Here is a 22,671-nt window from a genome sequence, read left to right on the forward strand (position 1 = left end):
CCAAATTCCAGAATGTTTTCGTATTCTGTAGGCATGATGACAATTCTCTGCACTTTGTGATAAGGATACTGTTCATGTATTATTTAAACTCTCAGGAGTGTAGAAAGGCCACCAACGTCGACTGCAAACACTTCTTTTCCCATCACCTCTACAGGTTTTCTCTAAATCTGACTAATTTGTGACTAAACAAAAAGAGCCCTAGACATACATCTGGTGTCACATCGGATTCTACTTCGCTGAGCTGATAGAAACAGGGTATATAAATCTGATATAGCTAATACATGATAACAAACGCTTTTGGACCATAAGATAATAAACATTTCAGAAATACATATCGTAGAACATTTTCGATACTCAAAATCACTTCAAACCAGAGTTCATGAGGACTTCGGTACTTAATCATACACTTCCTCCTCCTCCCTAACCTCCACCTCTTCTACCTCCTCCTCTACCTCCTCCCTCCTCCACACCTCTTCCACCTCCAGGGGCGGTCGGGTAGCCTAGTGGTTAAAGTGTTCACTCGCAACGCAGAACACCCGGGTTCGATTCCCCACATGGGTTCAATGTGTGAAGCACATTTCTGGTGCCCCCAGCCCTGATATTGCTGGAAAATTGCTAAAAGAAAAGTTAAACACTACTCTCTCACTCACTCACTCACTCTTTCAAAACAAAGGTGGCCGTGTAGACATCTGACAGACCAAAAGTGACATATTGGACTCACCTTAAATATATTTCACCTTAAATATATCACATACACAACGGGTCTTCAATGTGGAGAAATTGGCATGAACCCTGGACCTCAGCCAGCGTCCTCTAGTATCTAGGAAGGTGCAACTCGGACTCCATTGGACCTGATTCTATACAGTGCTGTAGAGCTGTAGGTATCAGTGTAACCAATATCAAACCAATACCCAACCAAAATTCAGAGTTTCAGCTTTGATATCTGATGTTGATTCAACGTCGACATTTCCACATCATTTCAGGGGGCACGGGTGGCCCAGTCGTCTAAGGCGCTGCGATTCGCTGTGCAGAATTGCGTCCCTTAGGCACGCCAGAAACCTATGATTGTGGGTTCGAATCCCGGTTCGCCCCAATTATGTTTCTAGGTTTGTCAGCACCATACCCGTGCTCGTGGGTTTCACCGAAGTGGTAAACGTCTGAGACCTGCATCACTTCGGGCTTTCTTCCCACATTAAGCTGACACGCCGTGATATAACTGGAATACTGTTAAAAGCGGCGTTAAAACCCAACTCACTCACTCACTCACTCACTCACATCATTTCAACTTTCAAATCCAGCGAAAAAGCAATGTCATTTTAACGCTGAATTTGACATTGATTCAACAATGGTGTGCTTGCTTGGAGTTGCTGAATCAAGCACTTGTGTGTCTGACCCAGTCTCTAGTTTACCATGCGTCATTATATAGCTGGATAGTGCATAGTGCATAGTGCATAGTGCATAGTGCATAAAATAACAAAGACAATCCAGGTCTCCATCGGTGTATTCCCAGATATGTAGTAAGAATCAGGTCATACGTTTAGACAGCCTTATCATGCATGATCTGGGCAGATAGAATGTAATCTCCAGATAAGACTCTTGTCTGACTACCACACCAATGTCAGGTGGGTCCCACTGCGCAGTACGGGAGAATACGACTGGTCAAATTTTCAGCTGCTTTGGAAAGAAGGTAATGTACACAGGATAACTACGGAATATTTAAGGGACATTCTCGCAATCTCGCAGTCTCGCACTTTGGGCATATTTGACTTGTTTCCAAAGGTTGAGATCGCAATGATGTCCTTTACAGTATGCCATAGGTGACCCAATACACCATTTCTACAAAAATTATCTTGATCTAAATATGTGCAAAACTAACTGTGCGTTAAAGCAAAGGGTCATTTGTTTTGTTTCTTTGATATTTCCTCTGTTATTTTAGCCTTTACCTAAATTGGAATCGTTAGGCAGTTACTTTTGTTATTATCGTCAAACAAATTCAATCCATTGTATAATTTTGTTATCCAGGACGCACTTGCACAAAGCGATCTCAGTTGTAAGACTATGGTAAGCCTATGTTAGAGTATGGGAGTTATGGTCATCTTAGCGCTAAGATCGCTTTGTGCAAGTGGGCCCAGGACAGAGTAGTTGTTTATATTATTTCGGAGAGTGTGATATATATTTTAAACAATATCTGTTTCCATAGGAATGCATATTATCGGCTCTTGATGTCACTTCCGGTGACATCTTGGTGTCTGTGACATCACTTCCAGTATTGATGACTAAGTCCATGTAAGTTATTCAGAATTATTTCTCTCCAGTGACGGTGTAGTCATGATGATATCACTGCTGACGTCACTGTTGGTGGTGGGCGTGTCGGCAAGTTCGCCAGGAGTGGAATTTGTGGGCGTGGGGTACAACCTGCTGACAGCCAACCCAGACGGAGGGGACAGCACCCTGGGGGGAGTCGACCCGGGGCTTCTCTACACACGGAAGGTATCTGACAGACAGACAAAAACTTATCAGCGTCTCAGAAATATATGTAAGATAAAACGTATAGAATCATACATGGGAGAATTACGAGAGGACGTATATACATGGATTAACAAATAAAATAGAATTAGAAAATGTGTTTTCTCCGATATAGCTTAAAAACGTTTTTCGCAAAAGTGAAAAAAAACACTGGAATTGTTGAAATATCAAACGAAACTTTTCGATATCGGATTTATCTGAACAATCTGGACATTTAACAAAACATTAATTAAGAAGGTGTTCACTCAAATCGGTATATAAAAGCTGTGGCTCCTGTACACACGCAAGGTATTCAACATCGCCCCTGGCAACAACCCTCCGGAAGTGGTGGTAGAGAAGCGACACAGTTGCGTGCACATCCAGGAGAATCACGTGTTCTACGGCAGCAAATCGTACCAGGATAAACTAGGTCTAGACGTTAAGTCTTCTGGTAGGTGAACGTCTTGCTCCAGTTAATCATCCCTTACTTACATACATATGCATTAATACGTTTATTAGGGCAATCATTGGACTTCATGTAAGTCTAAACTATGTGTAATAGTATCTCTTAAGCAGCACGTAAGGCAATGAACTGGTCACGGCTAAGATCGTGAAATCTGGTCTGGGCTCCGACCTCTCACCAGGAAGTCTTTGACATCCAGGACAGGACAAGACTCCAACCTCTGATCAGGAGGCCTGGGAGATCTGAGACTGGACAAGACTGCGATCTCTGATCAGGAAATATGTGAGATCTAAGACTAAGACTCCGACCCCTGATCAGGAAGTTTGGGAGGTCTAAGGCTGGACAAGACTCCGATCCCTGGCCAGGACGTCTGGAAGATCTAATACTGGACAAGACTCAGACCCCTGATCAGTAAGCCTGACAAATATTGTCTCCAATAAGAATCACAGCCCGTGTCGTCAGTTCAACATACATATATGATCAGGTAACAGAAGTGCTCATGAGTAGAATGTGATGCCAACGATTATGTTTCAGGTGGAGTGAACGCCGCTGTGGCTAAGTTTGCCTTCAGTCTCAGTGGACGTAAGTTTCCCTTCAGGGATGTCATGATGTCAGTAGATTAAACGAGTGAGTTGGGTTTGACGCCGCTTTTAACAGTGTTCCAGTTATATCGCTGCGTGTCAGCTGAATGTGGGAGGAAAGCCCGAAGTGATGCAGGTCTCAGACGTTTACCTCTTCGGTGAAACCCACGAGCACGGGTATGGTGCTGACAAACCTAGAAACATAACCGTGCGAACCGGGATTCGAACCCACAATCATAGGTTTCTGACGTGCCCAAGGGAGCCTTAAACTTCATCCGTGCCCCCGTCCTTAAATGAAATGTGCAATCCATTTTTGCGCTTTGCATACAAAACATTGCCTTTTATGGCTCCGTTGACCCGAATGGGTGAGTAGGATTTTACGCCACGTATTAATATAACCACATTATGGCTGAAGACACCGCAAATAAGCCTCTAACAAAATGACCTTGTATGGAATCTCACGTGAAGAAAACGACCACATGCTGTTTCTGTAGTGTGGACCACAATCTGTCAACAGAATGAATTAATCGTAACATGTTGTCCCTTAAGTTAACCAATCATAGATGTTGTCAGTTAACATTAACCAATCATATATGTTGTCAGGTTACCAGCATGCACGAGAGCAGACCAATCAGAAGCACGAGGTGTTCCTGGACAACCAGAACGTCTGTAACCTCGGCCGGGCGAGATACGCGGATGAGCTGGTGCAGTCCTTGGGCTTTTCCGTCAGTACTAACTTTGCTGCTGCCGGTTGTGGACTGCCGTCTGTGTACAATGAGACTAAATACATGGCCTTCATAGACCAGTGGGGCACGGTAAGTCTGTCGTCTGTGTACAATGAGACTAAATACACGTCCTTCATAGACTAGTGGGTTACGGTAAGTCTGTCGTCTGTGTACAATGAGAGTAAATACATGTCCTTCATAGACGAGTGGGTTACGGTAAGTCTGTCGTCTGTGTACAATGAGACTAAATACACGTCCTTCATAGACTAGTGGGTTACGGTAAGTCTGTCGTCTGTGTACAATGAGAGTAAATACATGTCCTTCATAGACGAGTGGGGTACGGTAAGTCTGTCCTCTGTGAAGAATGAGACTAAATACATGGCCTTCATAGACTAGTGGGTCACGGTTAGTCTGTCGTCTGTGTACAATGAGACTAAATACATGGCCTTCATAGACTAGTGGGTTACGGTAAGTCTGTCCTCTGTGAAGAATGAAACTAAATACACGGCCTTCATAGACCAGTGGGGAACGGTAAATCTGTCGTCTGTGAACAATGAGACTAAATACACGGCCTTCATAGACAAGTGGGGAACGGTAAGTCTGTCGTCTGTGAACAATGAGACTAAATACATGGCCTTCATAGACTAGTTGGTCACGGTAAGTCTGTCGTCTGTGTACAATGAGACTAAATACACGGCCTTCATAGACGAGTGGGGTACGGTAAATCTGTCGTCTGTGTACAATGAGACTAAATACACGGCCTTCATAGACCAGTGGGGTACGGTAAGTCTGTCGTCTGTGTACAATGAGACTAAATACCTGGCCTTCATAGACAAGTGGGGTACGGTAAGTCTGTCGTCTGTGAACAATGAGACTAAATACATGGCTTTCATAGACCAGTGGGGTACGGTAAGTCTGTCGTCTGTGTACAATGAGACTAAATACATGGCCTTCATAGACAAGTGGGGTACGGTAAGTCTGTCGTCTGTGTACAATGAGACTAAATACATGGCTTTCATAGACCAGTGGGGTACGGTAAGTCTGTCGTCTGTGTACAGTGAGACTAAATACATGGCCTTCATAGACTAGTGGGGTACGGTAAGTCTGTCGTCTGTGTACAATGAGACTAAATACATGGCCTTCATAGACTAGTGGGTTACGGTAAGTCTGTCCTCTGTGAAGAATGAAACTAAATACACGGCCTTCATAGACCAGTGGGGAACGGTAAATCTGTCGTCTGTGAACAATGAGACTAAATACACGGCCTTCATAGACAAGTGGGGAACGGTAAGTCTGTCGTCTGTGAACAATGAGACTAAATACATGGCCTTCATAGACTAGTTGGTCACGGTAAGTCTGTCGTCTGTGTACAATGAGACTAAATACACGGCCTTCATAGACGAGTGGGGTACGGTAAATCTGTCGTCTGTGTACAATGAGACTAAATACACGGCCTTCATAGACCAGTGGGGTACGGTAAGTCTGTCGTCTGTGTACAATGAGACTAAATACCTGGCCTTCATAGACAAGTGGGGTACGGTAAGTCTGTCGTCTGTGAACAATGAGACTAAATACATGGCTTTCATAGACCAGTGGGGTACGGTAAGTCTGTCGTCTGTGTACAATGAGACTAAATACATGGCCTTCATAGACAAGTGGGGTACGGTAAGTCTGTCGTCTGTGTACAATGAGACTAAATACATGGCTTTCATAGACCAGTGGGGTACGGTAAGTCTGTCGTCTGTGTACAGTGAGACTAAATACCTGGCCTTCATAGACAAGTGGGGTACGGTAAGTCTGTCGTCTGTGTACAATGAGACTAAATACATGGCCTTCATAGACAAGTGGGGTACGGTAAGTCTGTCGTCTGTGTACAATGAGACTAAATACATGGCTTTCATAGACCAGTGGGGTACGGTAAGCCTGTCGTCTGTGTACAGTGAGACTAAATACATGGCCTTCATAGACTAGTGGGGTACGGTAAGTCTGTCGTCTGTGTACAATGAGACTAAATACATGGCTTTCATAGACCAGTGGGGTACGGTAAGTCTGTCGTCTGTGTACAGTGAGACTAAATACATGGCCTTTATAGACGAGTGGGGCAGGTTTAAGCATAGCATGCATTGAATTTTTACTCGTCCTAAGCTATATTTATTTTCAACACAGTAGCACTGCAGATCAGTACACTTGCTCCAGTGCTCCTCCACGTCAGTTACCCCTGATGTGTTAGATCCTGGTCTGTCAACCAGCCCTCCACAACAGTAGCCAATTCTTGGTCCCGGTTAAACCTCTGACCATGAAACAAGTGGGTTGTTTTTCTCAAATTTAAAACAGGTGGTAGTCTCAGGGTCCCGATATGGTGAATACGGTGTATGGGGTAGAAGATCGTATCCCCATACCTGTGCCTTTGCCTCATTTATATTAATTTATGTGACACCTAAGCACAACAAACACCTGGATGTGTCAGGTTCATCACTTTCTGACTCTTTCCCCCTGTGGGGGCACGGGTGGCCCAGTCGTCTAAGGCGCCGCGATTCGCTGTGCAGAGTTGCGTCCCTTGGGCACGCCAGAAACCTATGATTGTGGGTTCGAATCCCGGTTCGCCCCGATTATGTTTCTAGGTTTGTCAGCACCATACCCGTGCTCGAGGGTTTCACCGAAGTGGTAAACGTCTGAGACCTGCATCACTTCGGGCTTTCCTCCCACATTAAGCTGACACGCCGTGATATAACTGGAATACTGTTAAAAGCGGCGTTAAAAACCCAACTCACTCACTCACTCACTCACTCACTCTTCAATTTTGTATTGCCAGCACGTGACGATGGAGGTGGAGCTCGGAAGTAAGCAGATCAAGAGGTACAAGAGCACTCTCAGTCAGTTTGTCGAGCATGTCAGGAAGCAGGTGAGGCAGTAGGTGACACGGTACGATGTAACGTTAAATTACAGAATTGAAGCCAAATCGGTGTACTGAACTGTAATGAACATCGTTGAGTCAGTTGAGTTTAACGCTGCTTTGAGCAGTATATCAGTTATAGCTTGTCAGCTTGGAGTGGGAGAAAAAAACAAAATAAATCTGCTCGATCGTTCACCACAAACATGGCCATAGTGGTCACAGATTAAACAATATATTCAAGGCGAATCTGGTGCTCGAAACCACGATCATTGGTTCCTGATCCATCTAAGGGACGCAACTTGACCTGTTGTCCCCACTTAGCAAACGTGAAGGACTATGGACTGAGGGTTATGAATTATCAGGGTTTTGACAAGCTGCAGGCGTATTCACGATTTGAGTCGCTTTCGGGACAATCTTATCATTGCGAGGATACAGATTCCTGTGATCACAAGGTTTTAGCAATATGAGTGCAATAATTTGCAAAGCAATTTCAAATTGTAATATTGTCCTTTTTTTAGTATAAACATAAACTTTAAAAACCCGCATATGTGATATGGAAAGAGGCAATTACATATATTTTTCAGAAATAGTATTAAATTGTAACAGTTTTACGTTTAAATGCTCTTTAAGTTCATAGGAAGGATTCAGCGTGGCAAAATGGACCATTGTAAACTGTAAAATATTTCTGGGTGAAATTAGTGATACAATGCCGTGGAGAAAGAACTCTTTGCAGTGCCCACGTGCTATTTGATAATCGTGAGCAATTATACTGCCTATATAACAACCCATCTTGCACATTTTACATTTAATAAGTTCTGTTTGATCCATGGATCAAAAACGTCATGCCACGACTCAATGTTATCAATCAAAACATTGTCATCGGACGCCGGGGGGCTGGGGAGTCTCTGCAGTCACATGTCATCTCAACGCTCACCAGAGCACCATGTCTCGTCTTACTGGATAGATATGGGAAAACCAATTCCACGCGCGATCGGCCCTGAATTGGCAGATCTCGAATCACCACTGCCGCCCAGGAACATCCGGGTTCTTCATTTGCGTAACGTGACTGTCGCAGCAACTGAAACCTCATGTGGAGGAGTATCTGGTTTCAGTTGGCTCATCCGTAATCATTTGTGTGAGGGTGGTTTTCGAGCCAGAAGACGCTCTTTTTGCCCAGTGCTGAGATGGCTATATTGACGAATTCGATTGTGCAAATACGTTCGTAAGATATTGCCAGGAAGCACTCTGCAAGGTACACGGTTGACAATCAACAGAATGAGAACGTTACAATTCTCCCATGGCCTTGCTCCCAAAGCGTAAGAATTTAACCCCATTGAACATTTGTGGGATGACCTTGATAGAAAGGTACGTCAGCATCAACCGCAACCCCAGACGCTTCAGCAACGCTACACGTATTGCAGGGCTGATGGGCAAGGAATCCACGAGCTCGGACCCAAAGACTTCTCCAATTCATGCCGACAAGACGCCAAAGAGTTTGAGGGCACATGGTGGACGCAGTAGGTACTGAGAACAACGCCAAATGTGAACTGACGTCTTCACCGATTGAACTTATATTGATTTATTTATGATTTGACATTCCTATTTTCTTATTGTGCAATTTGGCTGCAAATGATATTGTATTTAATGGTTCATGCTACTCTGAACACATCAGGTAAAATGAATGAAAATTCACAAACGCGGGATTTTTTGGGAATGTTTTTTTTATTTATTAAACGGTTTGGATGCACAACCTAGATAGCCGTCTCCCATTATTCACATTTAATACAATATATGACAGAAAGGAATGAAGAGAAATAGAGAAAAGTATGTACATTAGCCAACTCGAACCTTTTTGTACTCGTTATATATGTATGTATTGCTGTCAGTGTCTGTAACACGTGTATATGTGGTATACCGACCCCCTATAACGTTCCTGTATGGCTCCGTCATCCCACATCGATACTCATCCCAACACCAGACCCGTAAAGATACAGGGTAAAATAGGTATTCAGCAACCCATGCTTGCCATAAAAGACTTGTCGCAAGAGGCGACTATTGGGATCGGGTGGTCAGGCTCGCTCGCTCGGTAGATCGATATATTCCATATAGCTGGAATATTGCTGAGTTCGGCGTTAGACAGAAAAGAAACTAAAACCCCAAAGGTTCCTACAGGTTCTTCATCTTTTCAGGGAGGGGCTGACATCTCCCTGGGAGGATCCTACATGGGGTACGGGGCCTCCCTTGCTGTCAACTTTGAGAAGTTCAAAGGCAGCGACAGCTACAAGCTGCAATTTGGGGATTTCCAGTACACGCTCGAGGCAGGAACTCCGGAACTTCCCGAACCCATCGGGGTCAAAATCGTTACCATAGACACGGCCTTCAACTCTAAATACTGGCAGAAGATGGATGACTTCATGAGTGGCCAGCAGTGTGGGGAAGGCGTGGACACGGTGGCACTCAGTAGACGTCAAGCTAACGTTGCAAAGGCGCTGCAAGGTTATGCTGCCTACAAAATGGCACAGGGACCAACGGGCAAGTCTTTAAGAATCAAATCAAATCGCCTGACGTTTATCATTCTGTTTTTTACATGATGTCATTACGTCCTGGGTGAAGTTTTTTTGTGTGTTTTAACACATGACAAAGACCGTTTTGTAACATACGTCACGTCACGTCGCGTCACGTCGCGTCGCGTCGCGTCACGTCACGTCACGTCGCGTCCCGTCCCGTCACGTCACGTCATACCATGTCATGTCTTGTCATGGCAAGTCACGTTACGTTATGTTTAGCCATATGTTATATTATGGGGGAAAATTATTTGTCCCCAAAAATGCTTGAAAACAATAATAATGCTTCAGACCCTATCACAAGGAATTGTCACCATCCTTTAAAGCCTCCATAAATATATGAAATGTTTAAGTCAAGTCTTAATAACATCGTCGAGAATAACAATCGAGTTTGGGGGGGGGACTCAACTCTGTGTACCCATGAGAGGAATGGAACCCGGTCTTTTAACCACTCGGCTTCCCCAACGCCCCACATATTTTATAGAGCAGCAGCCATTTGGCCACGAACACACATGGACGACCGATCATTTGTTTCTTTAGGGGCTCAGAATTTGGCAAACTTGTTTGATAGAAGTTTTCTCTTACACCTCTCAATGTTAAATCCAATGTCAATTCCAAGTTTGTCTGTATTTGAGTAGTATTTTGAATTTTTCAAAACGTGGATTATTTTATCAGCTGAGGTACTGACATGCAGTCTATATGTTCTGAAACTAATAGGAGATCTTCAGTGGTAAAGTGAACCTCAAGGTACCTACATTCCAAAGGACATAAGATTTGATTATATTTTATTAGCTGATGTAATATATTATTGATTATCTGACTTTCATCAGACCCCCAGCTGATAATCCCTGTGACGTGGCCCCAGGGTACATACGGGCTGATGAAGGCGAAGACTGGATGCCCGGGGGGACGGGTCACGTGGCACGAGGGGTGGAGGTACGAGGACTTCGAGGACGTAATGACTCACAACTATGCGTCTGGACAGCTTCACCTGGCGGGTAGGGGAGATAACTCATTACACTCGTGATAGGGGCAGTAAATGGCTGTAAGGCTTGTAAAATGATGAGTGCTGTGGTGGACAGGTTTTAACAGGAAGTGATTAGAGTTACCGCCCCTGGTTGTTTACAAACATGACTTGATCGATAAGACTTGATCGTTAGAGGTTTCGGGATGTCTGTACTTATTTACGAGCATCAAGAGGGCGATTCGAGGCCTTTTTTCGACTTGTGAATATAACCTTTCTGTGCACAATTACAGGGTGTAATTCCACATTACTAAAAAAGTAGTAGTACACTCCCTGATGAAGTTGGAATACATCTAGAAGCGTGTTTCAGCTTGATTGTTTTCCTAAAGGGTCATTTGGAGACAACATACGCTTCGACTTTTGCATGAAGGGGGATGTGAAAGCCACCGAGTTTGACATGATGTGGCCGGCAGGGGACTACTGCGTCATGAAGTATGGAACCTGTCCTTCTGGTGAGTCTACTCATCAGGTGAGTCTGTCCTTCTAGTAGTCTACTCATCAGTGGAGTCTGCCCGTCAGGTACATCGGCCTTCATGTAAATGCCTGTTCATGTGAGTCTGTCCAAGTTGTGAGTCTGTCCTCCAAATGAGCCTATCAAGAAGGCGCATCTGCCCACCATGTAAGTCTGTCCACCAGGATATTCTGTCCATCAGGTGAGTAAGTCCAACAGGATTTCTGTCCATCAGGTGAGTCTGTCCACCAGGAGCGTCTGTCCATCAGGTGAGCCTACCCGTCAGGTGAGTCTGTCCACCAGGATATTCTGTCCATCAGGTGAGTAAGTCCAACAGGATTTCTGTCCATCAGGTGAGTCTGTCCACCAGGAGCGTCTGTCCATCAGGTGAGCCTACCCGTCAGGTGAGTCTGTCCACCAGGATATTCTGTTCATAAGGTGAGTCTGTCCACCTGGAGAGTCTACCGGTCAGGTGATGTTCCATTTGGTCATGAGCTCACAACTCAAGACATCGTTATAATGTTGACAGATATAGTGATACATTTAAAGGCGAAAACATGGAGAGCTTACTAGGAGAATAACCAGGGCAGTAGGCAGCGTTACCTACTCTCTATAGGCGTCCTATCATCATGTTGCACGGCTAGTCGGATGATTATACTCCCCATGATTGTATTTGTTCAGATTTCCAGGAAGGGTGGATCTACTGGAACGACGAACGCCATAATAACAAAAACATGGCAGGTGGTGCCCTCCCTGACGGCGTCTACAACGACAACACGAGGATCGACTACTGCTGCCGGTATTACTTTGTCTTCGGTTTCTAATCCTTGTCTCCCTCATGTTATTCGCCAAGTCTTGTATTTTAACACAGGTCGGAATCTGAGATTTGTCCCGACCATGACTATGAGTTGGTCAGTAGTGTAACAATGTTGTCCGTCGTGTCAGACTCCTAACCATCGAGTGTCGTAAGATGGGACTAAATGGATCGGATGTTCAGGCTCGCTGACTTGATAGCCTAAGGCTTTGTTCTGAATATCAATCACTGGTTTGCCCGGTTCTGACATGAATATTGCTGACATCAGAAGTAATTGAAACATTTTAGTTCTGTGGGTCACTCTCTGTCAGGCATATTCTTCTTGTTTGGGCATGTCCATCACTTTCTGTTGTCGATTGGTTCAATGCGCCATCATGCGTAAGCCACGTGATTTATCTTCTTTGGGATTCCTTGCTACAATAGGTTCCCATTAACTTTTGTTTGTCGTAAGGGGTAACGTAATGGTTCGGATGGTCAAAGATGAGGAACTGAACAGGGTACTTGTTGGCACTTTAACCACCTAGCTACCGACCCGCAATTTTCATGTCATGTTCACGCCTTCCTTGGGGAGACCAGTGTGGGCAGGTCTAAAATAGCACTAAAAACAGCTGATCGTAGGCTTGGTGACTTGGTCATCGTACCCCGACAGTTTCTGACTTTGCTCTTTATATCAATCGTTTTACGCGATTCTCACATTCTTAATTCTTAAAGACGAAAATAATCAACGGTCAAGAGCCCATGCATTTTATTCTAAAAAAACCCCACCTCACCTCATGAAAGTTATGTACAATTTCCTTTGTATTTCCTCCGTCTCAAGCATAATTATTTTTTTCACGAAATGTGTGAGACAATGTATTTTTTCAATAAAGTCCCACGAACCCCCCTCGAGTATGCTCCACCACCACCACTACATCAAGTGTTCGGTCCCCCAAAGGACTTGCCCTGTGTTATAATGATGATCATTTGTACACATGATAACATTTGAGTCAACAAATACAATTTCATCATGGATCCGACAATTGGCCCACATCTTGACTGATTTCTCTTCAGAGACGACGGGCTGCCAATCCATGAGATCGCTCTCCCCTCCAGCAAGCCTTTCTTCCTTCTCAAGTACAACCGAGGGTGTCAGCGGGTCACTGATATGAGACTGACGGAGGAATACGTAGAAACCGACACTGAGGACATCTGGGGTGACGACTCACTCGGAGGATCACATCCGTACATCGACGGTGGCAAAAATCCAAGGATGCACTACTGCTACTATGCACCAAAAGCAAAAGTTTCATTGATTGGATAAAATTTATCACATGGACTCGTTTACGTTTTCAAAGTATATAGAGAGGTTATCACGCGAGTGTGTTTGGGGATGGTAAATATCCTGTATTAGGAATAAACATTGTATTAAGCGGGCCTTGGCGAGCATAATACAAAGTGTTTATTCCTAACAGGGAATTTACCATCCCAAAACACACAAGCGTGATAACCACTTCATCATATAATGTCATTCTTCAATTCTGTGCTCGAAAATATCTTCCCATCTCTCAGAAACATTACCTAAACATTGCAAGTTTTCCTGGAATGTGCGCATTAATATATATTACGTCAGAAGGTAAGATATGTGTCAGTCGGACAGTGACAGTTGCCAATATAGTTCCAACTGAAACCTATTTCTTATACAGAGGCGTAACTACATATATACAACACAACAATTGCCTACACAAATTATTTTTACTTTCGCGGCAATCCATCGGTCTGTCCAAAAGAGTAACTGCCCTTTATCAAAGGGAAGCTACTCTAACCTTAGTCTATGAAACGTCACCGACACAGTCAGACGTTGTTGACAGTCGGCCTCTCCTGTTATAACGTTACGAAGTTTATATGATGTACACACAGCCACAAAACGAAACAAGGCTACAACTCGAACATATTTCGGTCAAATCCCACTGTTTTAAATTGTTGAATAGGTTCCAATCTGCAAAGGTATATGGAAAGTGATCCCGCTTGGCTCGCAAAATTGTTTTGCACTTGATATCTCCAAAGTTGCCAAAACGTGCTACGTCACAGATAGACACTGATTTTCAGAATATTAGAATTTTCTTTTGATAATGATAGCAATTATCTAGTTTCTCCAGATTCCTGATGGTTAATTCTTAATCTGGAAGTAGTCCCGACCTTTGATATTTGCATCTCTATCTGCATATGACCCCAACGGATATCCGTTTGCTATATCCTGCGGAGAAAGTCGGAGAAACATACCCATTATATGATAAAGAACATTATCTTTTTATGTGTAATTACCAGTAACGTTATACAAAAGAGATTCCGACATGAAATACCAGGCGATCATTTTTTATCTCGAAAATAGTTCAGTTACAGAATTTCTGCAAAGACGATCACTCTCACGCCACGCGCCACAAGTAAATTTGCATATCACGGGATTGGACTCTCTTCATTGGTTTTATACAAACGCTCTACTTCTAAAAATAAGTCCAGTCTGGTCTAATGGCAGCCTTTAGTGTTAATTACAGACCGTTTTGCATAATTATAAAGATGTGCTACTTCAACTAGGAGAAGCACTGTATACCTTTACACATCAAAGTAGCCGTACCGCTAGCTATGCAAAAGAGTTCGGTGACTGCTGGTGGAAGAAGGCATAAACACGCAAACTTGGATGCGATGACATGCATCAAACCAAGTCAGCGAGCCTGACCACCCGATCCGGTTACAAGAATAGTCGCCTTTTACAGCAAGCATGGGCAGCTGAAGACCTATCATAACCCGAATTTCCATGGGTATCAGTGTAAAAAAGGAGGGGTTATTTTTTCAATGTACAGTAAAGTACGGTTATATCGAACTCAAGGGGACTACTAATTTTAGTTCGTTATAACCATAGTTCGTTATAAGCATATATACAGCATGACTACAGCAAATAGTCGGGACCAAAAAAGTAAGTTCGTTATTTCCGTCAGTTTGTTATAAGCGTGTTCATTATAACCGTAGTTTACTGTATAGACTTTAAAAAAAAGAGAAACAGTCTAATGGACTGTATAAGATGTGACGATTCGTGCAGAGGCACTAGGTTGACTGCAATGGTTAGAGAGTGATCCAGACATGTTTGCTACAGTTTGCCAACCTATCTGATTCTGGGTGAGAGAAGGCCCCTCGTACCTTATGCTTGTCGTTAGAGTTAACTAACATGAGTATTGGATGGTGGAAATACTTCTGCATGCAGCGTTTACACAACATTACAGCACTGAAGACCAGGGCCATTAGGGATTAATTAAATCTATTTTCACTGTGTAATTTTGACAATCATTACTTAACGTCACTCAGTGTGTAAATTGGGCTTAACACAATTTTGAACAGTATTTCGGTCACGTGACACCATGGCACCTTTGCTGGGAAGAAAAGCCAGAGGAATGGGTATGGTTCTGCCAAACTCTGAAGGAAAAACATGATTCGAACGTACATCTTACTTAAAAAATATTCACAATGAAACTACTTTGAATTTAAAAGCATAATATTAGTCAGATAGCAGTATTTTCCAGTACTGAATGACTGGTCACTACACGAAATATGATAGATATGAAAATGGTATGTTTATAGGAAGACCATTATTTGACTTTCATATGTATGGTGCAGTGATACTGCTTTGCAGTCTTCTTTGCTCGTCATCCTACACATCACTGTGCACAATTGGAAGATATAGCAATTAAGAAGAAAATCCACATATTAATCCGTATGATCATGTTAAGAAAATAAGATGGTTGTAGGAATTTTGTACAAATCTTACATTTGATAAATGTATAGGTCCAAAGAAGTGTCCTGTCTCCTCGATAATCACTTCTGAGTCCATTTCTGACAGATGACACGTCATATTCTCAATGTTGTATCGAATACCTCGACAGCCATACTGCATACACTTGTGTTGTCATAACGCGATGCCAATGTTCTTGAAGCTTGCCGATGCTACCAGTTGGCATATCGACACTCTGAATAGCAAGCAAACTCTTTGGAGGTGATCCATGTTGACTACACACTTCTTAATGATCTTGTTAAAAGAAGAATGCGAGATACACCTATAGAAATATTGCAACTTCGTTGTGTGGTATCGTCTCTAGAAAGTGAGAAATATTTTAAAGACAGCATAGTTGCTGCAATGATTGTAGCTGCTTTTGGAGGTTTTATTCGATCATTTGAATTTTGCACATTGCAAGTTCAGATATAATATTTTGTAAACATTATATGTCTACATTTGTTTAACAGTCCAAGAATGATGAGTACCGAAATGGTACATTGATAGTCATAGGTGTATCCGATTCATTGTTATGTCTCAGGAATATGTATTCAGAGCACTTAGTACTGTTAGTGGCAAATATGTTCTGAGTAAAAAAAAGGGGGCATGGGTGGTCCAGTCGTTTAAGGCGCCGCGATTCGCTGTGCAGTCCCTTGCGCACGCCAGAAACCTATATATGTGGGTTCGAATTCCGGTTCGCCCAACGATTATGTTTCTAGGTTTGTCAGCACCATACCCGTGCTCGTGGGTTTCACCGAAGTGGTAAACGTCTGAGACCTGCATCACTTCGGGCTTTCCTCCCACATTAAGCTGACACGCCGCGATATAACTGGAATACTGTTAAAAGCGGCGTTAAACCCAACTAACTCACTCACTCACTCCTCCTTCTCAGATACATTCATACATAATAATTAGAAGAGAAATTAGACACTGATTAAACCGAGTATCATAAAGTACTATTTACAGGTAAGCATAAAACAGGTGAATGTGTTAATTACAAATACAACACTAACATGCCAATAAAAGCATTTTCACTTGAAATACAGGCAATGTTAAGATGATAGTCACTCTGCCACTTTGGGGGCTGGCGAATCCGATTGGAATATCTCTGGCAATTGTCTGTTGAATTTTGTTTCACGACACTTGCTGGGAACACATCATCAAGTCCCAACACAATGTCACTTGCACCTCCTGGAATGTTGATGTTGCCTGTAGAGTTGTTAATGTCAGGTGAATCTGAAGATTGACATTCAGTGTCCACATTCACAACACAGTCTCTAGCATTATCACTACCACTACTACTTGTAGTCAAGTGGTCCGGTCTCTTAAAATGTCTTTCCAGCTTCCGGTGATTGATGACGCGCGAGCGTCCATTTCCTTCACAGGGGTGAATATGGCAAGTATTTTCACGGATTTGGCTTTCAACGTGGTAAGGCCCTTCCCATCTTTCTTAGATGAGTTTCCGAAATGTTCCGCGCACTTGCTGAGGATGATATACCCACACTTTTTCGCCTTCTTTGAATGGTGGAAATTTGGTATGTTGTTTCTTTTCACACCTCTGCTCTTGCTCTTTTAAAATCTTCTCTCTCACAGTCTTCTGCAAATCACTGATACACTCAGTTTAGCTGATGAATCAGTCACCGGTTTCTGATTTCCACTTACATCACTGTCTGTTTTGTCTCTAGGGGATTGGCCAAACACAATCTTGAATGGGGTCTCTTCTGTGACCTTATTTGTTGATGTGCGAATAGCTGACAATGCTGACGGTAACTTCTCATCCCAATCCTTTTGGTCATGAGCTTCTGTTAGAAGAGCTAGTCTTTCAGCTAGAGTTCTATTCATTCTTTCAACCTGTCCATTGCACTGTGGGTTGTATGGAGAGGTTCTTGTTCTTTTAAAGCCCAGCTTGCTGCACAACTCTTGGAGAAGTTTAGCTTCAAAGTTCCGACCTTGGTCAGATTGTAGTCCCTCTGGCAGTCTATAGCGGCACACAATTTCGTTATATATATTTGTAGCAGTTTTTTCCGCCGACTGATCAGGTACTGCAAATGCCTCTACCCATTTGCTGAAAGGATCACACAGCACAAACAAGTATCGATTACCCCGTTGTGTTGTTGGAAGTCCATTTTCCACCACAAGAATGGTTGATCTGGGATAATCGTCTTCCCCTCAGGTGTTCGGTCTGGCAGTGAAGGATTTTTCCTCTTTAGGCAAGTAACATAGGACATGCACCACTCTCTTACATCGCGTCGCCATCCAAAACAGAAGAACTTCTTCTGCACAGCAGCAATAGTCTTATCAATTCCAAAATGGCCATTTCCATCATGAAGAGCCCTTAAAATCCTCTCTGCTGCTGATTGAGGGCAAATCACTCTTTTCACGCTGTCAATGGTTTTCAGCACAAGCACATTGTTGCACAGTTCAAGCTTATCACCATCACTCTTAATAAAGCTCTTCACATCTCGCGGTACTAACACGCGGGAATGTATACAAATGGATAATCTTTGAAAAGGAAATAATTGGCAATAAATATAATCCCGGAAAAGACCAACAAGCAATTGAAAAAAGACTCAAGTCGCCGGTAAACTCAAACGAATTTACTTGTTCAGATAAAAACCATAACTGACAACACAACGGTATTACTATGATGACATCATCACAACACTCACACAACCATTCCAAACTACGTCTACATTGCGTTCTATTTATAGACATACTTCCGGGTTTAGAGTTACCTCCCGTACATCAATAGGTCTAGTTATTGTTCTGTCCTTTGTTGGCGTTTTTTTTATTATAAGGTTTCATAAGTAAACAATCCAGCAATTTATCACATATCAGACTGTCGTTTTGTCTACAGACATTTTAAAAAAACCAACCTCCACTATTAATTGAAATTATTGAATTATTAAACGCTCTTGCAACTGGCCAATGCGACATCGCCTCTTGTTGGTAACCCAGCCACGTTGGTATCTATCACTGGTCCCTGTGGGATACCGGGGTAGAAAAGAATATGTCCTCAGCATACCATTGCTGGTCGTACGAGTAGTCCGGATTGTTGCACCTCTGTGTCGGTGGAGGACGGGAGTCCGGAGGTTGAGGGCAGTGGAGCCGGCAACCGGTGTTCCTTTTGCCCAAAACACCACTTCGACCCTTACTTCATCTAGGCGGGTGGTAGAATAGGCCCGATTCTATCAATCGGCTGGTCACGCCAAGCCCTGTGCATAAAATTGTGTATGCACAAACGTATTTTTTATAAATGTATTATTTAGACTTGGCCATGTATAACATGTTTGAATTCACAAATTATTTATGTAACAATTATCAATCGGCTGGTCACTTTGGTCACTTTGGAAATGTCATATCAAACAATCTTTTATAATGAAATACGATAATCTACTTAAGCAAACATAACTATTGCCTAGGGTCCTATACCAGAAAGGGTGCACGGGTGGCCCAGTCGTCTAAGGTGTCGCGATTCGCTGTTCAGAGTTGCGTCCCTTGGGCACGCCAGAAACCTATGATTGTGGGTTCGAATCCCGGTTCTATCAACCGGCTGGTCACTTTGGTCCATTTTCGAAATGTCATATCAAACAATTTTTTATGATGAAATACGATAATCTACTTAAAAGCGTGATTCGCTGTGCAGAGTTGCGTCCATTGGACACGCCAGAAACCTATGATCGTGGGTTCGAATCCCGGTTCGCCCCGATTATGTTTCTAGGTTTTGTCAGCACCCTACCCGTGCTCGTGGGTTTCACCGAAGTGGTAAACGTCTGAGACCTGCATCTCTTCGGGCTTTCCTCCCACATATAGCTGACACGCCGTGATATAACTGGAATACTGTTAAAAGCGGCGTTAAACCCATCTCACTCACTCACTCTCTCATGCGAGCATCAATTAACCGTATGGGTGCGATACTTCATGTCAAACGAAAACTGATAATCTTTATCAAGACATACTGAGTTGATCCAGATATTGATTTCTATGATGGCTATAGTGTTGTATAGAGCCAATGCATACACACGTAACATGACGGCCGCTTTATTAAACGAGGAAATTGACCATGGTGTTGAATGACAAAATTCTGTCAATTCTTACTGATCAAACGATTGTATGTCGTACATCCTTCGTGAAGATCCAGGGGTAGATCGTGATAGAATAGAATTGGATAGAAACCTATGCTGGGTGCAAGAGGCGACAAAAGTGATCGGATAGTCAGTCGTGGTTCCTTGGTCGATTGCGTGTCATCGTAACCCTGCCTGGCCCTCGGTATTAATAAAACAAGGACTGGCCGCCTCGGAGTAAATTTACTGTTTCTGAGTGGTCCATGAGAAACGCAGTATTGTATCTCAGTGGGCTAGCACTATAAACCCAGGATTACTCCGGACTACTGCAAGCACCCACGAACAAGGGCATACACGTCGCTGCATAAGAACAATAACCGTACTTCACCTCACCTCACCTCACCTCACCTCACCTACCTCACCGCACCTCACCCACCTCACCTCATCCACCTCACCTCAACCCACCTCACCTCACCTTACCGAGCCGAGCCGAACTATCTTCCCTGGTGTGTCTGATCCGGGTCAGAGAATTGCTCACTCTGGCACAATACACCGTTCATTCACGAACTCACTCTAAAATTGTTGATACAAATATACATGCGTCTGATAGCTAAGTTTCTGGCTTGAAAATGTTTTGTTTGTTTGTTGGATGTTTTACGCTGCACTCAGCAATATTCCAGCTATATGACGGCGGTCTGTGAATAATTGAGTCTGGACAAACAATCCAGTGATTGACGTCTTGAGCCTCGATCATATGCGTCAACCAAGTCAGCGACACCCCGACACAACCAGTTAACTCAGTGAGACTACAGACATATATTCCAGGACTTGTATCAAGAGGTTTTGGTAAGATAAATTTGTTGTCACCCCGATGTTCATGGTGACACGTGTCACAACAATGTATGTGGTTTACTATTGTTTTTGAGCCCGCGTTTTAAACTGTGAAAACTGAAACTGATTTCCCCCCAAAATAACTGTTGTCTGGTTTAAAAACAACAACCAAGAACCATCTTGCGCTCCTTCGTTGACAGTATTTCGATAATATCATAAATTAAACCACTGACCTAAGTTCGTTATAATCGTAGTTCGTTAGAAACATTTCGACTGTTTGACATCGAGAATCAAGTCACGTGACCATATCACGTGACTTGATAGAAAACGGAAATGTGCAGTGTTGTCGTCACATTTTATAGAGAGAATATATCCACTTCAAACGCTTTAGCCTAATCACTGTTTAGTATGGTTTATTGTACGTGAAAATGTAGGACAAGGTGTCAGTACTCAATACAGTTAATCAGTTACCTTCAGTTGTGTATTGGCGCATTGACCGCCTCCGTGGTCTAGTGGTAGAGCGTCCGACCGGAGAGCGGAAGGTCCGGGGTTCGATCCCCGACCGCGTCATACCAAAAGACGTTAAAAGATGGTACTTGTTGTTACCCTGTCTGGCGCTCGGCATTAAGGGGCTAAAACAAGGACTGGTCGGCTCGGAGACAGTATACTGTGTCTGAGTGGGGTATTCATGTTAAACTGCGGCATGGTGTCTCAGTGAGCTAGCACTTTAAATCGGCATCAGTCCGGACTAGTACAAGCAGCCACACACACACATACACGTGCATGCACGTCGCTATATAAGTGCAATAATCTTGGCCGCGACGTTAAACCCAATTTCACCTCACCTCAATACGGTTAATCAGTTACCTTCAGTTGTGTATTGGCGCATTGAACAGCCGCGCGCGTGCCCACGTGTGTTTCGATAGGCTGATTTACGACATTGACATTGAGTACAAACGAGACCAGAAAACGAGTTCGATATATCAGTGATTTCGTAATTAGAGTGTTCGTTACATCCATCAATTCTATGTGATAAAATATACAGCAAATTGCCAGGACAAAAACAGGTAGTTATATCCCACACTTCGTTATGAGCGTGTTCATTGTAAACGTAGTTCACTGTATATCATTTACTCGTCGCTATAAGTTTTCAGTCAGTCTCAGGGAGGAGTGAGTGAGTGAGTGAGTGAGTGAGTATGGTTTTACACTGCTTTTAGCAATATTCCAGCAATATCACGGCGAGGGACCACAAGAAATAGGCTTCACACATTGTACCCATGTCGGGAATCGAACCCGGGTCTTCGGCGTGACGAGCGAACGCTTTTACCACTAGACTACCCGGCCGCCCCCTCAGGGAGGAGAAAATAACGATACCATATCTTACATTCTTGTGTGCGCTTTGTTGTTTAACGCCGCACAAACTGGGATGCCAACTATATGATGTGCGTAAATTGTAAGTAATCATGTCTGGACTAGATGATCCAGTGACTGATATTATGACGTCGGAAACAGATCGTTGAATGACGTTGTTCGGTACTTCTATTTTATCACGTCACGACACTTTCCACTTCTGTTAATTCAGGAACAATGATATAGTCATATCCATGACCCATCCAATGCAAGGTCATTTCATCCTATAAAACATGTTGTCCCTGAAATAGAAACAATTTTCTCAAAGGTAAGTCCTAAACACTCGTGAATATTAAAGCGAGTGAACCAGAGAACCTTGTATCGGGTCTCGTCACACATATGTCCAGCATGGTGCGTCTACTCTGACAACCACGTTCTGTTTATGAAGGGTGCCAGCGCTGGGGCAGGACACGCTCACCTTTTCACGAACACCTGGTGTCAACACGAATTGATAGTGATTCAAAAGTATATGTACATGATATAATTGGAATCGCACAACCGCACTGCTTTTGGCAGAGATTTCCTATGGAAAGGATTTTGTCGCGTT

At 43.3% G+C, this 22,671-nt stretch overlaps 1 protein-coding gene across 1 annotated transcript; it reads left to right on the forward strand.

The window, feature by feature from the left end:
• The first annotated feature begins 1,561 nt into the window (after positions 1 to 1,561).
• LOC124116541 lies at positions 1,562 to 13,335 on the forward strand. The gene is made up of 11 exons (XM_046477903.2): positions 1,562 to 1,687; positions 2,316 to 2,490; positions 2,815 to 2,956; positions 3,503 to 3,550; positions 4,153 to 4,364; positions 7,087 to 7,176; positions 9,357 to 9,699; positions 10,562 to 10,729; positions 11,085 to 11,207; positions 11,888 to 12,005; positions 13,071 to 13,335. Exons 2-11 carry the CDS (start codon positions 2,329 to 2,331, stop codon positions 13,318 to 13,320), a joined length of 1,656 nt encoding a protein of 551 aa, XP_046333859.2. The 5' UTR covers positions 1,562 to 1,687; positions 2,316 to 2,328; the 3' UTR covers positions 13,321 to 13,335.
• The last annotated feature ends 9,336 nt before the right edge of the window (positions 13,336 to 22,671 follow it).

The sequence above is a fragment of the Haliotis rufescens genome, unplaced genomic scaffold, assembly GCF_023055435.1.
Source record: "Haliotis rufescens isolate VD_foot unplaced genomic scaffold, xgHalRufe1.0.p SCAF_122, whole genome shotgun sequence".
Taxonomy (NCBI): Eukaryota; Metazoa; Mollusca; class Gastropoda; order Lepetellida; family Haliotidae; genus Haliotis; species Haliotis rufescens.

Coding starts and splice junctions, on each gene's coding strand:
- LOC124116541 (XM_046477903.2), top strand. CDS start 2,329: ATGATGATATCACTGCTGACGTCACTGTTGGTGGTGGGCGTGTCGGCA. Junction 9,700..10,561: donor AATGGCACAGGGACCAACGG/GCAAGTCTTTAA, acceptor GACTTTCATCAG/ACCCCCAGCTGATAATCCCT. Junction 12,006..13,070: donor AGGATCGACTACTGCTGCCG/GTATTACTTTGT, acceptor ATTTCTCTTCAG/AGACGACGGGCTGCCAATCC.